The following is a 20,589-nucleotide window of genomic DNA, read 5'->3' as shown; positions in this document are numbered from 1 at the left end:
TGACAAATTTGTGGAGGAAAACTCTATCACGGGTTACAAGCCATGATGTGTATGTGCAACCTCCTGATTTGAGAAATGGGCTATGTCAGAATGCCAGATGCAAGGGACGGCACCAGGAGGCAGGTCTCTTGTTGTCTTGTGTGCTCCCAAGAGCATTTGGTGGGTCACTGTGAGATACAGGAAGCTGGACTAAATGGGTCTATGGCCTGATCCAGCAGGGCTCGTCTTGTGTTCTTAGGAGAACAAATTATTCCCTTCTTCCACAGGGCAGCCCTTCAGGTATTTGAAGAGAGCTCTCATATCCCCTCTCAGCCTTCTCTTCTCCAGGCTGAACAGGCCAAGTTCCCTCAGACTTTCCTTGTAGGGCCTCCTGATCATCCTCGTCGCTGTCCTCTGAACCCGCCCCAGTTTGGCTGCATTTTTCTTAAAGTGGGGTGCTCAGAATTGAACACAGCAGGTGAGTCTGATCAATGCAGAGCAAAGTGGACCCACAACTTCTCATGACTTGGAAGCTACAGTTTTACTACTGCAGGCTAAAATGGCAATTGCTTTCTTTGCAGCCGCATCGCACTGCTGACTCATGTTCATTTTGTGATCCACTGACAGAAGCTGTCCAAAGAGTCTGCCAAGGACTGGTTCCTACATAATATCACCTTCTGATTGCTTCAGATTAAAAATTTCAACTCCCGTGTCCATGACCTTTGGATGGGGGTGCAGACAGGGCCCCCTTCTGCCTTGCTGTACGCAACCTTTTGCCTCTCGCAGGAGCCTGCATCCTGACCACCTCACAATGCCATCATTTTCTACCCCTTCCCCCCAGACCCTGCTTGCATCAGAAAGCCATCCAGACCCACTAAGAGGAGTGGGGCAGGTGCTGTTCTCACCGTCAAAGGGTCAGCTGCAAATGCAGCAACGCTGTTCCTCATCTCGCTCTCATTGCCTCGGAGCGGGATCAGCGAGATGTTACCCAGTCGGGAATCCTGCTGGGTCCGCGACACGCGGATCTTGGATGACTCGGAAGGCCACACATTACCACTGTGCTGCAAAGGTGGGAGAGAAGGAAGAGGCCATGAGGAGAAACATACCTGGCTATATACCCTCCTGTGCGTGTAAATTTGCAAACACAAGAGGCAAGATTTGCCTGCCGCCTGCTCCTTTTAAGTATGAAGCTAATTTGAACAGAGCCAGACCACGGTGGGTCGGTCTGGCTTGCAGCGTCTCACTGACCAGCAGTAGCACTCCAAGGCTTCCACAGAGAAGGGTCTCTGCCAGTCCTGCCTGGAGATGCTGCCAGCCAGGGACTGAGCCTGGATGCTTGGCATTCCCAAAGATACCACCACAGAGCTAACTTGCTAAGGATCTCAGGTTTCATTTAAAACCCCAGAACAAAGCCCAGCTTCCTCCCCTTGTGGCTGTGAAGGTGTATGTGAACTAAAATATGTGGGTGCAAGTAAGATTCCCCATGCCCACAAAGTGCAGTTTGGGTGTCCTTGCAGAGTTGCTTGTACTAACAAACATACTAGTTTATGCACACACAGAGATTGTGCAAACATGTTCAGTTTGCATCTTTTTTACAGGTCACAGAATTCCAGTTTTCTAGTTGCAGAACTTGGATTCCCTCAGCACAAGACCTGGACTCTGTTTTCAAATGATGCATGGAGTACACACAAGTCCTGCTGCTGGAGAAGGGCCACACCTTGCAGCAGACCCCAGTTTCAGTCCTGGTAGCAAGTGGAAGCAGGTCTGGCAAAGATCATTTTCTGTCTTTCTGATACCCTGGAGAGCTGCTGGAGCTTCCGGACCTAGCTGGACCAGTGCAGCCAGGTTCAGGAAGAAGGCAGTTCCTGTGCTCCCCAACCTGGCGTGTGCTTCCTAGATCTCACTTGTGCCCATGTTCAAGCCCTGAAGAAGCGGGGCACAGGGCAACATAACACCAGGGCCAGAAATGACAGCCAAATCAGAAGACCTAGGCTTCCTGGGGCTTTCACTCCCCCGCAACCATTCCTGCCATTACCTGGACAGACAGGAAGGTAGCAAACCAGGCTCGCAGCTCCATTTGGGTGTCGCAGCAGAGATACCTGTGAAAAGGTGACAGGGTGGGAAGCAGAGGTAACAGGCACAAGCAGAACTATAGCATCCACCCCCGCACATCCCCTCGCAGTCCAGCTGTCAGCTGCAGAACAGGATTGCTGTTAACCTGAAAGCCCGTTCAGGCAGAAATCTCCAGGCGGACGTGTAACATGACAAGACACCGAGCATTTATACGGCACGGTTTGGCTCGCTGGCTTCCCATCAGTGCTGCCTCATCAGACAGCGGGAATTGTTAGCAGGAATTGCATCGACAAGACTCACTGGGCAAAGCATAGCCAACCAGAATCTAGGACCTGGGGGCCTTGGTGTGAATCAGGCCTCCCAGTAGACAGCAGTATGAGGGGTCATGGGGAGGGACCCCCAAGCTCCACAGCCAAAACTTTAACATTCACTGTTTTTTTTAGAAAGTCTGTGCTGTACCATCCACTTTAAGGTTCCCAGGATGGCTGACAAATAATTGAAAAGCAATAAAATGGCTGGCAAATCAGCTGGATAAACAGCAGGATAATGTGAGACAGAAGCGCATTAAAAATGCCACATCAGCAACTTAAACACTGAGCCAGAATTCCACCAGCCTGAGAAAAGGGAGAGGACTTTGCTAGTCCCAGAAGAAGCTCAAAATGGGCATCAGGTGCCAGAGTGCTCCAGAGACAGGGCACTGCAGCAGAAGAGGCCCCCTCCCTCCAAGGGCTCCATCCTGGAGCAAAGTCAGCACTGCAGAAAGAGCCTTCCGCTCTGGTTGGGGAATCCGGACTGAGAACGAGCAGTGCTGTTTGGTGCCGCTGCAAGTTCACAGCAGCCTTCCTGGTGGCCACCTTCTGCTCCCAGAATGTTCCAGTGAACACTGCATGATGATCACAGCCAGCATTCTGGGGGGAAACTGGTGGCTGCAGGGAGGAGTTCTGCCAGCTCCGCCAATAAGCGCCCTTGTGGCACCTGAAAATGGCCAAAGTGTCATGTGTGTCCCCCAGTTTTGCCCCCTGCAAATCAGATAGGGAAATTGGGTGCGGTAGTTTGGTCTCAGCCCTATAAATGTGTATACAGGTGTGCCCTCATATTCTGAATACCTGAATCTGCAGATAAGAGGGGACGCCCACCCCAGCTTCCCCAGGCCTCCTAAAGCCTTATAAGGCATTAAAAACATCACTTCCGGTTTTACAAAAAAAATCGGAAGCAACTTTTTTCATTGTAAAGCTCAGTCTGAGCCCAGCAGAAGCCACACATGGATGTCCGCAGCCTCTGCCAGGCTCAGAGGACCCTCCGGAGGCGAGGGGAACAGAGCTGCACATGTTCAGCTATGTGCACCAGTGAAACTTTTGTACACTTTTCATGTCTGTTACAGGAACTGCTGGTTTAGCTTCAGCATTCCCATGGCACTCGTATAATCTCTGCCCAACTCCCTTTGGTCTCTACCTCCCGAATACTGCCTTTCGCTCTTTCAGTTCTGCAGAGGCTGATCTGCTTGTGGCCCTTTGCTGCCACCTGCATCCACAAACCACATTTTGAATGTCAATGGCAGAATGAGGGAGAGACCTGTGCATCCACCTTCCAAAGCAAAAACTGATACTTCTCAGGACCCCTCAAGGGTTCCCAGCTGCATCTTAGCTGTGCCCCAGGCCTGCATTCTCCATAACAACTGCTGATGGTTTTTACCCATGTATTTTTGGATTTATTGTCTTTAAAACCACTGCGTTATCTCCTTATGATTGTACCTCACTTTGGTTCTGTGGAGCAAATAATAAAGAAGAGAGAATGTGTGTGACTGGCCCTCTCTGCCTGGCCAATTGCAACTTGGAAGTCCTCCCACCAGCCCAGAAGCCAACTGTGGTGCTTCCCAGACCCCGTGGGCTCAGTTCCTTACCACTGCTGCTTCTCCAGCTTTTCATTCTCAAAGAACACAGTGAATCCCCAGCTGCAAAAGGGAAGCAGAGGATAAGATACAGGAGGGAAAGAAGGGCATCCCCAGATGACTTCTTTGTCCCAGTCAGCCTCCAAGCCCTGTCCCTCCACAGGTGTCTGCAGACAGGAAGGCAGCTGTCCCAGAATCTCTCTAGAGCCGATGTGGAAACAGGCCTGGGACACTGGCATGCTGCAGAGCAGCCCTGCCATCTGGTGGCAAGAGCTGGAGTGCGAGAGTTAGATGCCTCCATCTCACCAGACCATCATCCCGGTTGCAACAGGCTGCAAGCCGCTCCTCTCCAACAGCCAGGCAGTTTTGCTGCTGTAGCAGGCAGGGATTTTGCCCTCTGCCAGGTTCTGTTCAAGGCACAGACCTTGGAAGTTGAAGGCGAGTGATGGTCATGCAAGAAAGGGACGAGCCCACAGCAAGGCCCCTGGAAGCCCTTGCCGCTCCCCACTGCCAGCTCCGGGCAAAGATCTCGCTCTGCTGCACAAAGGCAACCGGCCACATTCACCGCAGGGGAGAAAGAGCCAGTGTGGTGCAAAGCAGAGAAATGGTTGCAGGAGCCAGGAAACAGTCCAGAACAGACTTTGCCTCTCGGGCATGGCTGAGCCAGAAGTTCTCCTGTGAACCTTTGGAGGAGGGTGGAGGCAGGGTGTTGCCCCCAAAACACCACCATCACTGCCAGTTGCAAAGCAGTGCTCCTCTGGCTGACTGGGTGACAACCACTCCTCTTATTGCCCACTCCATTTCTCTGAGAATGACGTCATGTCAGATAACACTGTTCTCTGGGACTTCTGAGAAGTAAGAAGGACAGCCACCCGCCACCCACAGAACTGCCAGCATCAACAGGGCCTCATGTTTCATCCCCCCAACTTGTGCTCCACAAAAACAGCTGACATCTCCCCCCACTCCATTCCGTTTACAATGAATTGCAAATGGACGTGCCAGTGGACCACACTAAATTCAATCCTTAAAGGTTCTTGTAAGCCCAAAACACCAACCCCCAGAAAAGGCTGCCTCTGCTGTGTCTCTGCATGATCCATCCCCCTGGTTTTGCTTCCATTCCAGCCAACGCACCTTTGCAAGGTAGACTGGACTTCAGGTGTGGGGCTGGATCATTCCTCATGGTGAGGTACAGGAGGCTGCCCGCTGGGTTTCTACATTGGTCACTGTTCCAGACTTGCCTCTTTGGCATGCCCATATCAGGGACTCATGAAGAAACTGGAGGGATGGGAGCTTTTCCTAGCCAGTGGATCACTCCTACTCTTACACACTCTAAAAGTAATGCTTTGGGGGTTACAGAAGGTAAAGGTGCCTCCAAGCGTAATGCAGGCACAGCCGTGCCACCTGGGCAACTCTCGGCAAGAGGAAGAGGCGTGACTGCCTGAACGCAACACAGGGCCTCACCAGGTTGGGGGACGGACTTTCTTCTTTACTCCCAAGTAGACTTTCAAGTTATTTACTGGCCACTCTTTCTCTGGTTTGTGGCTCTGGAGAGAAAGAACAAGACCGTAAGAGGTAGCAGTGGGAGAGCAAGAAGAAGAGAGCGCTAAAGAAATTCAAACTGTTTTGAGCTTATTGGAAATGAGACAAAACGGCTCCAGCCCCCCACGTGACGCTGCCCAAACTTCTGCCTGCGGAGCAGAGGCAATGTGACTGGGGCCCCAGGAAAAGGCAAATTTCCTTTCAAAGCCATGGCAGGCAGGCAGCCAACTAAATTCACCAGGAAAGGCTCGGGGGGCACCTGTAAGCCATGGGACAGCCCCCCCGCCACGTACCCGCACTTCCTTGTACAGCCGAAGGCAGCTGCTGTTGAGAATGAAGTATCGGTCATGGAAGCCAGTGCTGAGTCCCACACCGAGCAAGTTCTTCTCCTCCCGGAATTTCATCATCCCGTGCTTGCTGTCGCCCACCCTGCTGGCTAAGGAAGAAGACCGGGATTGGGACAGAACAGAAGACGCGTGAGACACAGAAGCCCTCCCTGGTCCTGCCAACACTGTTCACTGGTTTGCATGAACCCAGCTGCCTTTCTGCCAACAATGGTAGTCCAGGCAGCTCACAGAATCTATCAAACCCCAGTCGTCAAAACTCGGGCAAAACAAACAAGGCATTAAGCAGCCAGTAGTTGGCAACCTTCAGTCTCGAAAGACTATGGTATCGCGCTCCGAAAGGTGGTTCTGGAACAGCGTCTAGTGTGGCTGAAAAGGCTCCAAGTTGACCTCAGCCATCAGGGAGAGATGCCCCCTCGGCTGCAGTCAGTGAAACCCCCAGTTGAGAAACTGAGATATTTCCTGGGACATCACTCAGCTCAGAAGTTCCTGCCAATACAGCCATGTAGGCTTGTTAGAAAAGATGTGCCACTCATCTTTGGACCTGTGGTTTAATTTAAAAATGGTTGGACGACACAAGATGCTCCCGAGTTGCTTGCTCCTGCTTGCTGATCACGTGTTGCTTCCAGGAAGGTTGCACATGTGATTTTGCCACCATCCAAAACAGGAAAACAGCAGCATCAGAACATGAGGGTGTGCTCTCCACACTCAGAATAACCTGATCAGGCTGGCTGAGACCTTGTGAGGTCCGACTGTGGGTGCCTGTCTACATGCCTGCCTTTTACAAGTAGGGAATGCCACGCAGGCGAGAGGACATGCCCTGGGCCTTCCTGAACCTGCCATGAGTGTGGCCTGGCTGGTGTTCTGCAGTTTGATAAACAAAGACAATAGGTCAAAGGTGGCAATTCTAAGCTCACTGACAAGGGAGCCGGCTATGCGCAGGTAGGACTATGCTGTGAGACCAAAATCTGCATCCATGGAAAGCATCAGGTGTTCCTATCCACCATGAATTCTAGGGGGTTTCTTAATGTAGACTGAATGTGTTTCATGGAAACGGCCTACACCAGTCCTGGTGCCACAGAGGGTCTCAGAGAAAGGCACCAGCCAAGCAGAGGTGGGTTGGCCACTGTTGCTAGCTCCACCTACCTAGGTAGACCAGCATGTTCTCCATGGACAGTTGCCTCTTCACCACCAGGTAGCTCTCCTTTCCCAGGCAATGTAGGATGGGAAGGACCTTCTCTGTGTAGTGCAAAGGCCGCTCTGAAGGAGGAAAGAGAGGGATTCATGGAAAGGTAAACCCCTCCAGGACACTGCTCACCACCCATCCCACAACTGGGGGGACAGCACTTTCCAGGGCACTGGGACACACCTGGACTGAGCCCTGCTTGCCAGCACCCCTAACAATATGCCCTCAGCAACCGCCTGCCTCTCTCTGGGTAGCTGAATTAACACAGAGAGGAAGGAAACTTTGATCTGCGTGTATCAGGATCTACCAGACCCCAAAACCACCTCTCCTTCCTGGAGGAGCAGGACCCCACAGAGAATCCTGTGCAGGTTGTAACCCTTGGGAATCACCATGCTGGCAGAACAGCCTAAGGCTACGTCATCAGAGGACACCCTGCCCAAGTAGGTTGAGATATTAAGGGATCAAACCTCCACCATCACCCTGCACTACCCTCCACATCCACTGTGGCAGGGCAGGAGGTCTGGTCTAGAGGGTAGAGCCTCCATTTGCCTGAAGATAACAACAGCAGGTCGCCAGTTCGAGGCCACCGGCACCGTGCCACCTTGAAGCAGCTGACAAGCTGAGCCGAGTTATTCCATCTACTCTGAGCATGGGAGGATGGAGGCCAGAACGTGAAACCAGATCAGAAAGAAACATCTGAATTGTTGTGGCTCTTGAAAGATAGAGCCTTCTTTCAATCGTAAAAATCCCTACGGGGATTTAAATAAGCCTGCCTGTGTAAACCGCCTTGAAAAAGTCTTGAATAAAGACCAAGAAAGGCGGTATATAAATACCTGTAATATTATTATTATTTATTATCCTGCAAATAATGCTGGGTCAATGCTTGGCTCTCAGCCAGGGCAACCAGGTGATGACATCAAAGCTGAGTGTTAGTGGCAGGGAGCCACAGCTGCTGGACCTCAAGGAGTGGGGCCAGGCATTGGGGCGAAGCATAGGAGTGGGGTTAGGGATTCAGGGGTGGTAATAAAGGAAGGTGTGGGATGAGAAAAAGGGGGAAAGCCAAGGAAGGAGAGGAAGAAGAGTAAGCCAGTGCGAGAAGGAGAAAGAACAGAGGTAAAGCAGAGAAAGACACAGAAGCGCAGGTGAGGAAGAGAGGGTCAGTGGCAAGGACAAAGAGGCTTGGACTGGCAGAGCACGAAGGGGCCAAAGATGCAGAAGACGGACCCAGAGGTGAGGGGGGCAAAAGGATGAGCCAGGCGAGAAAGGGCAGCGCGAGGGAAGGAGGCTGAAGGAAGTCTGGACAGTGGGGGGTAAGCAGAGGAGGATCGAGGGCAGGAGGGGCAAGGGAGGTCCAGGCTCCCTTGCCAGGCTACAGGTAGTCCCTGGGCCACCCTGTTCCACAAGGTCGAAGGCCACCCTGTTCCACCCAAGCCCCTCTCTACATCCTGAAAAGGGCCACCAGACAAGGCAGCTCTGGAAGATGCCCTGTCCTGCTCTGGGGGCAAAGCTCCCTATGAAGGGCCACAAGCAAAAGGCAGACAAGAATCCAGCCTGTGGCATCAGACGTCTCAGAAGTGGGGGCTCCGCAGAAGTACTCAAGTACCTCAGCCTGTCCTGAACCACAAACGAGCCCCACTTGGAGCAGCAGCAGCCTTGTAGTGAGTCTGGCCTGTGAGATACTTGGGGCCCCAGCCCGCCTGGAAATGCCCTTCCCAGGCCCTACAGAGATTGACCTTAGGGGGTGCATCATGCCCCCAGAACCTCTGGAGAAACGGCCCTTGCCAAAGGCCAGAAGCTGTTCCTGTCCTCCACCAGTTCTACTCAGGAGAAGGCACACACTCGTGCATGCTGTGCATCGGTGCAATGAAGAGGGGACGACCAATGCTCAGTCACTGCCCAGCTCTGCAGTCCCAGTTCTGGCTGCGTGGCCATTGCGCAGCTCCCCGCTGGCTTAGGCCTCCTGGCCTCGCCCAGAACTTGCTCCTGTGGTCTGGTCTGGTCAGAGGGCTGAAGCTCTTGCTCTGTGGCCACTAACCTGCCTCCTCCCGTTCGTTGACTTCAAAGCAGCTCCAGAAATCTTTCTCCTTCATGACGATTTTCCTCCGGTTCAAGATTTCAAAAGTCAGCTCCTCTGCTGTCATGGTGGCCGGAATCTGGGGTCGGGGGTCGAATACAGACCCTCAAGTCAACCAGACCTTCAAGGACAGTGTTATGAAGAGCCACCCCCCCCACCCCCAGCTAGGAAGTGGCCAGTTTCAGAAAACAAAAATGGAAAGGGGTAAACAACCAGTGGGGCTGTTTAATGAAACTGATTGGTGCAAAAATTCAGAATGGACTAAAGAACTAACTTCTCAGGCAACACAATCATTACCTGTGATAATAAGATGTGGTGATGGCCACCAGCTTTGGTGGTTTCAAAAAGGGGAACTAGATACATTCATGGAGGAGAGGGGTCTATCAACAGCTATTGAACCTTACGGCTTATCGTGGAACCTCCCTCTGCAGGAGTAGCATGCCTCTGAATACAGCTTACTGCAAGTAACAGCCATGGAGAGCTGTTGCTTTCATGGGCTTATGGGCTCTCAGAGGTCTCAGGCTGGCCAGTGTGGCAAATGGGATGCAGGACTAAATGGATCCCCTTTGCTCTGATCCAGCACCTGGGCTCTTCTCTTCCTGCCACTACTAACCCCATTGCCAGAACTCTGTGGCTTCCAGCAGACCCAGAGCATGCTAGCTAAGAGACCAAACACCTCTCCCAGCAGGCTCTCCCACCCCACCCAGTGCTGCTGCTCTCTGGGCCACTTCCCTGCCCACTTTCCACACCTTGATGTGCTGCTCCGCATCTGTCTTCTTCTCTTCCAGGTACACTGTGCAGATGAAGTCACCAGCATGCTGGGAGGGGGCAAACATACGAGAAGGAAGCAGCATTCATGAGGTAGCTGATCCATGCCATGGAGTTGCAAATAAGCTCACCCATGCAGCCTTCCCAAGCCCTTTCCACATGCGCCTCAGAGCCCCGCTGGATGAGCACCATTGAGGTTGGATTTCTTTTAAAAAGTCAAGCAAGGCAAGTCACCCAGGGGTTTGGTAGGATGACGAAAACTGGAGCCCCCCAGTCAAGGGGCTTGGGAGGGCTTGCTGCTTACAAGGTTTTCCTCTGGGGTATCTCTGACTACTGATGGGAGTCAGAGAATGTTTGGATTTCAGGGACTGTGCTTCTCCAGACAAACTCCAGTTAGCAAATGCTGCCAATGTTTGGGGTCCAGACTGTGAATGCTCCCTTGGCAACCTCTACAGGACCAACATGCATCAACCTCTATAGAACTCTGCAATCAATCTCTCCTCAGGTGAACAAAATCATTACAGCTTCCCTGGCATCCCTCCCCTTCCCTTCCCTCCTCCTGTTTTCTCTCCTGTATCTATTTAGACTGTGAGGTCCTTGGGGCAGGGGCCTCTTCCACTGTAAAGCTCCAGACACCTAGATAGCGCCCATGTAAACAGATAATATTCCAGCAACCCATTTGGGAAGATCAATGTGCTATTTTCATCACTTTGTTTTTCCACAAAGGAGACCGAGAGCAAACAATTTGTTTGAAGCAACCAGGCAGGTTCTAAATTGAGTTTGGATTGGAAACCCACAGGACTTCCTAACTAGACAAAAGAACAGCTAGCTAGAAGATGGGGGGGGGGGAATAGAAGACCTACTTTCATTGGAAAAATGGTGTGGAGGGGGACTGTTAGACTCCTCCCTCCCAGTCTCATCACCCAATCCAAATTGAAAAAACTGAGGCTCCCTTTCTACAGGCATTTGAAAAGATGAGAGATCTGCTTATGAGTGGGGCGAGACTTTGCTCTGCACTGACAAAAGGGCAGGTTTGTGTTAAAATAACAAAACACTTTGGAACTGCAGGAGGCTCAACTATGTTGAAATTCAGCTGCGCTGGATCTGGGCCATTTCCTCAGCATTCCAAGGCAGCCAGCATTTCACTCAGCCATTCTCCTTTGTTCCTCAGCCTCTTTGCCTGGGCAAAGAGGGTCAAACCATCTCATGCCAGCCTTTGACCACAAACCTAGCAAAATCCTTAATAGGCTCAAGCTAAATACATTGGACTTGGACAACCGCCTCCAGCTGCTCTGCCCCCGAACCCACCTGTGCTCTGACCCTGGTCCTGCAGAAATGGTCCCAAGGATAAGGATGAGCCACCCTCCTGCGTTCACAAAAGCAGTTCCTGTATCGCAGCAGGCAGCTGAGTAATCACCTGCATGTCAAAAGAAGGGCCTCCTGGCCCAGCTCTCAGAACTCACACAATGAGGCAGAGAAGCCACCAGTCTCAGCACACCTGCCTGCCTGGCTGCCACGTGTTGCAGCACAGCAGAAGCATCACGACACCTACCTGGGTTCCACTGGAGGAACACGCAATCCGCATCTTCATAATGGCCGTGATCTCCTCCTGCTGTTTCCTCATCTCGTCTTCATCCACCTGCCAAGGGTATGGAAAGGCAACATCAGCAGAGAAACAGAATAAAAGAAAAGGAAGACATTGCACAGGGGCAGGGACGGCGGAAGCAGGTTGCAGGCAGTGCCACTTCCTTATTTTGTCAGACCATCAAGTCCAGGACCCCCTGCGCTGCCAGGCAGCAACTTCCCAAGAAGCTGCGCAGAGAAATGCTTTTCTCGCCACCTGCTCCTTCACCTGGGGGCACTGCCAGGAACTGAACCTGGAATCTGCTGCATGCAAAGTAGGGGACCTACCACTGAGCCATGTCCCCTCCCCAGGGAAGAACCACACAGCTACACGAATGGTGCAGGAGAAGGCAGAAAACACAAAGCAAAACACACTTTCAAGGGAAATGGTCTTGATAAATAAGCACAGCAGTGAGATTTGCTGGCCCCCTCCATGATCACAGCCAAGGAACTTCTTTGCAATGACAAGGTGACAGAGCCGCTGAAGACCACTGACAAGCTGACGGTAGGTGGACATTTCTGGGGCAGGAGAACTGGGAGGGCCGGCAGATCTGAAGGACACGAGATGTACCTGGCTGCCTGCTGGACCAGAGCAAAGTGGCCCCTACTGGCAGTCTGGCCTCCTGGTTCCCAGCGTGGCCAGCCAGGTGACCCCCGGAGGCTCCTATGCAGGGCTTGAGGATCGCACGGATTGACTGACTTGCAAAGTCAAGCTGCAAATGGTTTGGTTCCCTTTGAAAGAGAGCGGGGCTCAAAATACATTGTCTTCTGAAAAACCTTTTTGTTCCAGAAAAGCTGCTGCGGCCACTGCTTTCCTTAACTTTTGCCAGGTTCAGACTAGAACCTCTCCTTCTTGCTCAGGTTCTGCCTTGACACGTGCAAAGCAGGACCTGTGAGCATGAGCAGAGTGCCCTGCTCTCGCACAGCCCGCTGCAGTGTTGCAGTCATCAGCTTACCTGAGGACGCTTCGACCAGGTTGGCCCCTGCCCCACATGCACTTCCTCTTCCTCCTCATTCCCCCTCCCCTAACCCTGATCGGCTTCCCCTTCCAGTGACTTTCTTTAAATCCTCTTGGGTGCATGCCACACAAAGGCGACAGTACTCCCTTGGGGCGCCCAGGGTCCCGACCTCACTCAGCCTCCTGTGTCCCACCACTCCTGTTTGGCCAAAGTGGTGGACAGAGTCATGGTGGTCTGCTAGCACTCCCCCTCCCCTCCTCGGCATCATGTTGCCCCTAACCTCAGCCTTGTCCCCAGCAATTCCCCCAAGGAGGGTGGGTGCCTAGCATCTCCTAGCCACACATACACTGAATATATCCACGTAGCATCGGATGAGATCCTCCACCACTCGTCCCGCCTTGTAGTCTTTGCCATCTGTCTGGAAGAGCGTTGGCCCAAATACGATGGCCAGGTTGTGTGTGGTCATCTGGTTCACGTCTGAGAAGCACTGGACACTGCAAGGAAACCAACAGGCACCTGTGAAACCTGGACAACCTCCCTCCTGCCAAGGAGAAGAGTGTGATGGAGGAATCAGTGGCTACTAGTCACGGTGGCTGCACCAGGTTTGCGACAGCAGGATGTCTCTGAAGACTGGCTGCTGGGGATCCATTAAAGGGGAGGACTGCTGGGACTGCTGCCTCCTTGCAGATCTTGTGGGCTGCCCAGAGGCTTTGGGTTGGCTGCCATAGGAAGCAGGATGGCAGAGGAGGCGGACCCACTTTGGTCTGATCCGGCTGGACTCTTAAGCTACTGGATATCCAGCAGTTCACTAATGGAGACAGAGTGTTGCACTAGTGTGACCTTTGGCTCTGTTTCAAAGCAAGATCATTTTTATTGCTTCTACAACCAGAGCCGGCCCATCCATGAGGCTGACTGAGGTGGGGGCCTCAGGCAGCAGTTTGATGGAGGCACCCGTCTCTACCCATCCACTCACCTTCACTGCTTCTCCTCCTCTTTCCACTCCATGGATTGGAGAAGGAAGAGGGGAACTCAGCAGAACAGAAGGAGGAGAGTGGTGGGCTGGAGTGGCAGAAAGCCTCTCCTCCACAATCCCACTCCCCTCTTGCCCCCCTTTTCCTTTTCTAGTCCAGGGTAGGGGAGGAGAAGTGGCTGGTGCATCATTGGAGAAAGGGCAAGCCACGTCTGGCACCCTGTCGAGGCGGTCCATACCCAGTCCATACGCAAACGTTCTTCCCTCTGTGTCATGCTAAAGGCCCATTAATCCCCCCCCCAGCATGCCCACCCCCTCACCGGTAGAGGTGGTTTATCAGCGCCTTCACGGTGGCCTTGTTGACTGCAGGGAGGCGGCTCAAGAGTCTCCTGTACTGCCCAATTTTTCCTCCATCATCCTCAAGAGCTGGAAGGGCAAGAAAGCAGCAAAAGAGGAAAGAGGATCACTTGAGGCATACATAGCAACACCATGAGAGCGACATATGCCAGCGTGTCCTGTTTGCAGACTTCCCAGAGGTAGCCAACTGACCAGTGTGCTGGTCTGGATGGATCCACTTTGGTCCGATCCAGTTGCCAGCTTCTTAGCCTCTTTGGGTGCCCATTTGGGAGAAAAGCAGGGTAGTTGAATGAATGAATAAATGAATGAATGAATGAATGAATGAATGTCCAAATAGGAAAAAAAAATCAGTCTGGTTTTTCAGCCTCATGGGGATGAAGGTTCACCAGCAGGGGATGCTAGAACAACTTGGTTATATGCTGCATTCACCTATTCACACAGCCACTCCCTGTTTAAGAAACCAGTCTGGACTTTTTGCATATATTCAAGCAGCCATAGCTGCTGTCAGGGGAACCACTTCTGCCCCAAAGCAGGGGGTGGGAAATAACAGTGAAAGGAAACATGTGAAAGGAACATGCTTAAGAACAGCTGAGGCTGCCTTATGTGGAGCCAGGCTGGCTGCAAGACACCAGGCACGGAGAAGAGCCTTTCCCAGCTCTCCTACCCAAGGGCCTTTTTCAGTGGCAAAGTTGGGGGTTTGAACCCAAGAGCAAGGGGAGAGGGTGGCTGCAGCTCTGGGGGGGGGGGGAGAAGAGGTAGAGACCACTTGGCCCACAGACAGCCCCAGGTTCAACTCCGCAGCTAAAAGCACCTCAGGTAGCAGAACTGGAAAAAATCCTGCACATTAATGATGGTAGTGGATTTGGAATTGGTTTCCAAAACCAACCCAATTCAGAGTATGCTGTGGACTGAGTTGAGAGGCTTGAGAACCACTTTTTCCCCCTCCCCAATAACAGGGGATATCCTGAACTCAGGGCCAAAAGCAAGGCCTCTGTCTACAGGCTTCCATAACACTCTTCCCAGTCTCCCATCTTTGCAATGGAAAATTTTGGTGTGGTGAGGTAGAGTGGCCTGGCAAATAACAGTGCCCCAGCATGAGATCCCCAGTGGGGGGGGGGGGGAATTATCGTAAGTTTATCAAAGCTGAGCGAATTATGACACACGTCAAGGAGAGCTCACCCATCACTTGACAGATTTGGCCTAAACTGATTTGGCGCTGAAAAGCTTCCTATGAACACAGGCAAGTTGGACCCAACAAGAGGTGCAACACAGCCAGATGTTTTCATGCCAATTGGACCCACACCCCCATATGCTATTTTTATATTTAAAAAGAAAAAGAAACCCTCCAAGGTCTTTGAATGGCAATTTTTTAATTTAAAAAAAATGTTGCAGTGTGGGAACAATCAGTATCAAAACCACAGCAGGGCAAAGTACTAATGCCCCCCCCCTGCCCACCAGCCACATTTTCACCAGGTTTAGCAACCTCCCCCCTTGCTGTTTCTAAACAATTCCCACTCCTCCCATCTGGTCATGTTTTGCAATTCTGTGCATAAGAACATAAGAAGAGCCCTGCTGGCTCAGGCCAAAGGCCCACCTAGCCCAGCTTCCTGTATCTCACAGTGGCCCACCAAATGCTTTAGGGAGCACACAAGACAACAAGACACAACCTGCGGCCTGGTGCCCTCCCCTGCATCTGGCATGTCTAGTTTGGTCCTGCAGCTGCCATAGGAGAGCCTGGGGCCCCTTCATCTCTGCCAACTGGGCCAAGGGACATCTTTTAAAATGGTGCCCTCTTATCTTTAATGGGGGGAAAGCTACTGCTCCTCTTCACCCCAGCTGGTGGCTGATGCTGGTGACTCTTCTGCATCTCTTTTTAGACCAGGGATTCTGGGTCCAGGTCAGCTTGGCAAGGCACCTGATTCTCGGCGCCAGCCCCCTTACCGCTTGTTTTCAGCCAGTCCAGGGAGCCTTCCCTGGTGAAAAGCCCATCTCTAATATCCCGGAAGAATCTTTTCAGCGTGTTGGCCACGTCGTCCACCTGATGCTCCCCTTCCTTGAGCCGGACCTTGCGAGCATCCTTCCTGAACATCTCCAGGAGACCAGTGGTCTTGGAGTTCTGCCCACTCTTCCGATAGATCCCTTCGGAGGTCAGGCCTGAGAGGGGGCACAGAAGGACTGATTGTCATAAAGGTGGATGAGGGGTGCCCTTCAGGAAAGGTGCAACAGTCACGCAGCTAAGCATGCTTCCTGGCAGTTATGGATGCATTAACATTCCTTATATTACTTTCTAAGCTGCGCAGTGCTCCAGCTCTTCTCCTTGAAAGGGGTGGAGAAGCTAGCAAAGAAGCTCATGTTCCACCTCCCCCATTCCTGAAGGCCCTCACATACCGCACTGGGTGATGTAATCAACGCATCGGTCTACAATGATGGGAACGTCCATCTCGGTGAGCTGCTGTTCAGACAAGGTGTCACCAGAGCTCCCAGCAGCCTTCTGGATGGCACTGACCCAGCCCAAGAAGTCCAGTTTTCTTTCCCCTTGGATGTACAGTGTCCTGGAGGAAGGAAGCCGGAAAAGGCAATCAGGGATTGAGTTACAGAGGACTAGATAGAGAGCCCTTATGGAAATGCACAAGCCCCACGCCCCTGGCCCATCAGGACATGTGACACTGGGGTGCACACACACTACTGGTGGAAGCTAACCATGTCGATGGTTTTGCTATAACCACAATTGGTTGTGTCTTTGAGACTCATTCAAGAGTCTATCACACCAGCCGTGACTCGTCAAGCTAAGCACTACTTGAGGTGGGCGATTTCTTAGGAAGAAACACCCTGGAGCTGGAGCCGGTCTTGCCATTATGTGTCCCTTATTCTCAGGCATGCTTGGGAAATTGTGGTTGCTCAGCAGTGAGGGAAAGGCACTTGTCACATGCTCAGAGCATCATCATCTATGTCATATATTTGCACCTTGTGAACCTGCCCAGATATCAAAATCATGAGAGACGCGACCTTCTGTGTTTTCCCCCATACTCCACATGGAGCTGGGGGCGGCCCTTTCGGTAACAGCATTTCAGCAGTGGAAATTCTGTTCCTTGTCATCAGGCATCAGATCTGATGCCATTTATTTTTTTTAAAGATTGAAGATTTTAATCCTCACCTGTTTCATTGCTTTAATTGCACGTTGTAAGTCAGCCTGACAGCATTTTATTGAAAAGGGGGAAAATATTTAAAACAAATACCCTATAATTTCATGAGTTCAGACCTATTCAAAGGACCTATGCTGTTGCTGGTGGTGCCACAGCTGTGGAATTGTCCACCCTTTGGAGTCCCACCAGGCTCCCGCTCTTCTGGTTTTGAAGTGCCTTTTATAGACCCTCCTGCTTAAACAGGCTCTCCAGGTGTCACTTCAAATCTTAGCCTTTCAGGTGTCATATCTGCTGTTCTGAGCTGAAGCTGCTGCAGGTGTTGGAGATATTAATACTGTTTTGGTTAATTTCCATCAGCTTCTTTGAACTGGTTGCCAGAAAAGTGTTGCTTAATTAATTCATGAAGGAAAAATCAGTCTGTGGCAAGAAGCATGAAAAAGAATGATGTGCCCTTCAGGTTTTTTCCCAGCATCCCCCCAGGCAACTTTTTACCTTCTCCTTTCAACCAGCACAAGAACTTCATTGTCTCCCTGAGTGGCTGCAAAGACAAAAAAAAAAAAAAAAAAAAAAGAGAAGGGTGTCAGCCTGCCAGACTGCAAACCTCCACCAATTCCAACCAGTAGCTAACACTTCTGCTGACTAATGAGGAGGGGATCAGCATGAGGAAGGCAGCAGAGAGTCTGAGGGTCCGCTGGTTGGGTGTATTCTCAGAGGCTGTTGTGAGAATGAAAAAGAGAGATATGCCAGGACACCATTGCCAGGGTGTGAAACGGGACGTCGCCTAGTCAGCATGTTCCACCAGTTGCACAGGCTGCCAGACCCTTTCCAAGCACAACCCAAAGGGTGGGTGCTTTTCTTTCCAAACTTTTGAAGATTTGCACCCAGGTACCTGAGGTGAGGGCTGACCAGTTCTGCCCAGGCAGGTATACCATACCTCAAAAGTGAGGCTACCCTCGCATCACAAGCACAGACTGCAACTCCTGTCAGTTAAATGGTCGGTTTCTTATACTTTCTTAACCAGTGAAGCAGAACACAGTCCCCGGACGGGTGTACTGAAATGAATGTGTTGGTGCTACCAGACCCTCTGGCAAGCTTCACATATTCTGAAATTTCACTGATTAATCCAGCACTTCCCAATCTTCAGTGTCCAGTGTCCCATCTGTTGCCAATGCAGCACACAGCTCCCAGAAGTGACTGGTGATGATGTCATCACCAGTTACTTCTGGGTTCAGAGACCAGGCTAGAATCTGGAAATGGCCAGTAAGAGTCCCAGGGCAGGCAAGAGGGCCTTTCCAGGCATGCAAAAATGCAGGAGCTTGCAGGAGCTCTGCCCTTCAAGCAGAGCTTCTAACCATCCTATGTGGTCTTACTGACAGCCTGCAGTTCCCTAGGGAATACCTCACTATGTCCCCAGATGTCAAGTCACAGAGTTTGGGAACCCTGGATTAACCTGTCAAAAGGCAGGCAGGCAATCACCAGGTGATCCTTTCAGTTGTTCAAAGCCCTACGAGTGCCTCACTCAGGCCTACAGAGGGTGCTTGTGGAGTGTATGGGGGAAACAGACAGAGCAGGCTGTGAAACCCACTGAAGGGGCCAAGGGCACTATTATTCTGGTTGACTTCCTTCCCGGCTACAGTTCTTCCTGCCGCAGTTCTGATGCTGGTCTTGTTACCCCCCAAAAAATTCAGCACGTTATCCCCTGGATTGTGTCTCCAAAGCGGTTACCAAGAAGAACTCAGCATGCACTGGTATGTTCACAGCCACACAAATGGGGAGGGTGTGGTTTTGGTCCAGAGTCACAGGGACCTGCTGGCAGAGGGACACTCACAGAGTTCTTGCAGCTTCCTCAGGTGAATGGTCTCCTCCTTGCCCTCCAAGTTGGCATAGAGGGTGGAGCGCACCAAGGCAAACCAGCCCACTTTGGGCTGCTCCAGGTTGAGGCCACCCTTGTACTGCAGTCGCCCCAGTCGCTGGAAGTCATGGCTCAGCAGGCCCTCGGCTGAGGGGTGCAGGAAGGACTGGGGGAAGAAAACACCAAGGAGGGTCACGAGAATTAGCTTAAAGACTGTGGGGTGGGGGGGGCACTGGCAATGCAAGGCCCACACTATACAGTTGCCTCTAGGGAGAAACGGCTCTGAGGAGCTCAAGGGGAAGGATACCAGTTCCTCCAGATGTGATCCAGACAAGCGAACCTTGCCCTGCTGAGCTGGCCCACTGGCCTATGTTGCCCAGCCTGGTCTGCAGCCCAGTTTGTGATCTCAGCAAGAGGCCCACTCCCCACCTGACTGCCAGAGCCACTTTAACCAGAGCTGCTGGAGGTGGAAGCCCGGACCTTCTGGATGAGAAACTCCCCCACTGAGCTCTGAGCCCTCAGAAATGTGTGAGGCACAGAATTTAAACCTGTCACCTTTCTAGACCTCTGGGGGAAAGTGGAGTCTGGCCAGTCAACATTCTGCCCCCAAGAGAAACAAGTGAGCTCAGCTTGGCCTCTCTCACTGGAATGCCTCCATGTAACCGCCGGCACTGGGAGACACAGTGGGCCTCGGGGGTAACCTGCTGGTGCACTCCACATCAAAACCCCACAGCTCTGAATGAGGTGCACAGCTCTGGAGCTGGACACAGGCCCACTTCCAACCAACCTCAGGAGAAGCCTGAATTTTGCAGGCTCAAGATTGGCAGGAGTGGAGGAGCCCTGGGGAGACCCCAGAGGAATGTCAGAAGAGTCCGACTGCTGAAGCAGACCTGTCTAGGTCCTCACAACTGACAAGCAGATGCGTCGGGGAAGTCCAGAAATTAGACACATGGGCAAGTAGGCCTCTCCTGCTGTTTCTCCCCAGCAAGTGACTTCCGGTGGCACCCTGTCTCTGAACCCCGCGGGATCATCTTACTCTCATGACTCACCTTTGCTATGCACGTGACCCACTCTTTGATCGCCTCGGGGCTGTCCAGCCCAAAGAGGTAGAGCCGCTCTGATTCCGTATATACTTCAAAAGTGCTCACAAACCTGCAGGGAGAGACAGGGCAGAAAAGCCAGTGAGGGGCAGGGAGAACAAGGAGAGGCTCGGAGCAAACAGCTGAAGGACAGATTCATCCATAGCAGCTATGAAACCACCACTGCGCGGGGAGGGGGGGTCCACAGGAACTTGAGAAGGGCTGCCAGATCATAAGACCAGGTATCGCCATCCAGTCCAGTATCTGGTTTCCAGCAGTGACCAGTTGGGTGCTTAAGAACGTTTAAGAACAGCCCCTCAGGATCAGGCCATAGGCCCATCTAGTCCAGCTTCCTGTATCTCACAGCGGCCCACCAAATGCCCCAGGGAGCACACTAGATAACAAGAGACCTCATCCTGGTGCCCTCCCTTGCATTTGGCATAGCCCATTTCTAAAATCAGGAGGTTGCACATACACATCATGGCTTGTAACCCATGATGGACTTTTCCTCCAGAAATTTGTCCAATCCCCTTTTAAAGGCATCTAGGCCAGAAGACGTCACCACATCCTGTGGCAAGGAGTTCCACAGACTAACTACACACTGAATAAATATTTTTCTTTTGTCTGTGCCATTTTGCTGCCCGTTGTCCCAGTTGGGAGAGATCCTTGTGGAGGTCCTCAAACTGGGAGAATGCTTCAGGGAACCCAGAAGGAAAGCTTCAAGGCCACAGCCATGTCCTGCTGATGCTCCCCAG

At 52.0% G+C, this 20,589-nt stretch overlaps 1 protein-coding gene across 3 annotated transcripts in view; it reads right to left on the bottom strand.

Moving 5' to 3' along the window:
• ARAP1 (ArfGAP with RhoGAP domain, ankyrin repeat and PH domain 1) overlaps positions 1-20,589 on the bottom strand; it is a 103,999-nt gene that overhangs the window by 3,181 nt on the left and 80,229 nt on the right. For all 3 annotated transcript variants that reach the window (XM_066620210.1, XM_066620212.1, XM_066620211.1), the window contains 16 exons: positions 19,805-19,907; positions 18,732-18,921; positions 17,396-17,441; positions 16,149-16,312; positions 15,702-15,914; positions 13,724-13,829; positions 12,780-12,927; positions 11,404-11,490; positions 9,833-9,901; positions 9,045-9,162; positions 6,970-7,083; positions 5,773-5,915; positions 5,402-5,484; positions 3,953-4,003; positions 2,015-2,078; positions 885-1,040 (listed from right to left, as the gene is read on the bottom strand). In XM_066620210.1, coding sequence (XP_066476307.1) covers positions 885-1,040; positions 2,015-2,078; positions 3,953-4,003; positions 5,402-5,484; positions 5,773-5,915; positions 6,970-7,083; positions 9,045-9,162; positions 9,833-9,901; positions 11,404-11,490; positions 12,780-12,927; positions 13,724-13,829; positions 15,702-15,914; positions 16,149-16,312; positions 17,396-17,441; positions 18,732-18,921; positions 19,805-19,907 — 1,855 coding nt within the window. The remainder of the gene's footprint in view (positions 1-884; positions 1,041-2,014; positions 2,079-3,952; positions 4,004-5,401; positions 5,485-5,772; positions 5,916-6,969; positions 7,084-9,044; positions 9,163-9,832; positions 9,902-11,403; positions 11,491-12,779; positions 12,928-13,723; positions 13,830-15,701; positions 15,915-16,148; positions 16,313-17,395; positions 17,442-18,731; positions 18,922-19,804; positions 19,908-20,589) is intronic.

The sequence above is a fragment of the Tiliqua scincoides genome, chromosome 3 (assembly GCF_035046505.1).
Source record: "Tiliqua scincoides isolate rTilSci1 chromosome 3, rTilSci1.hap2, whole genome shotgun sequence".
Taxonomy (NCBI): Eukaryota; Metazoa; Chordata; class Lepidosauria; order Squamata; family Scincidae; genus Tiliqua; species Tiliqua scincoides.
Note: the sequence above shows the minus strand (reverse complement) of the source record. Positions and strands in the feature narration are given on the sequence as shown.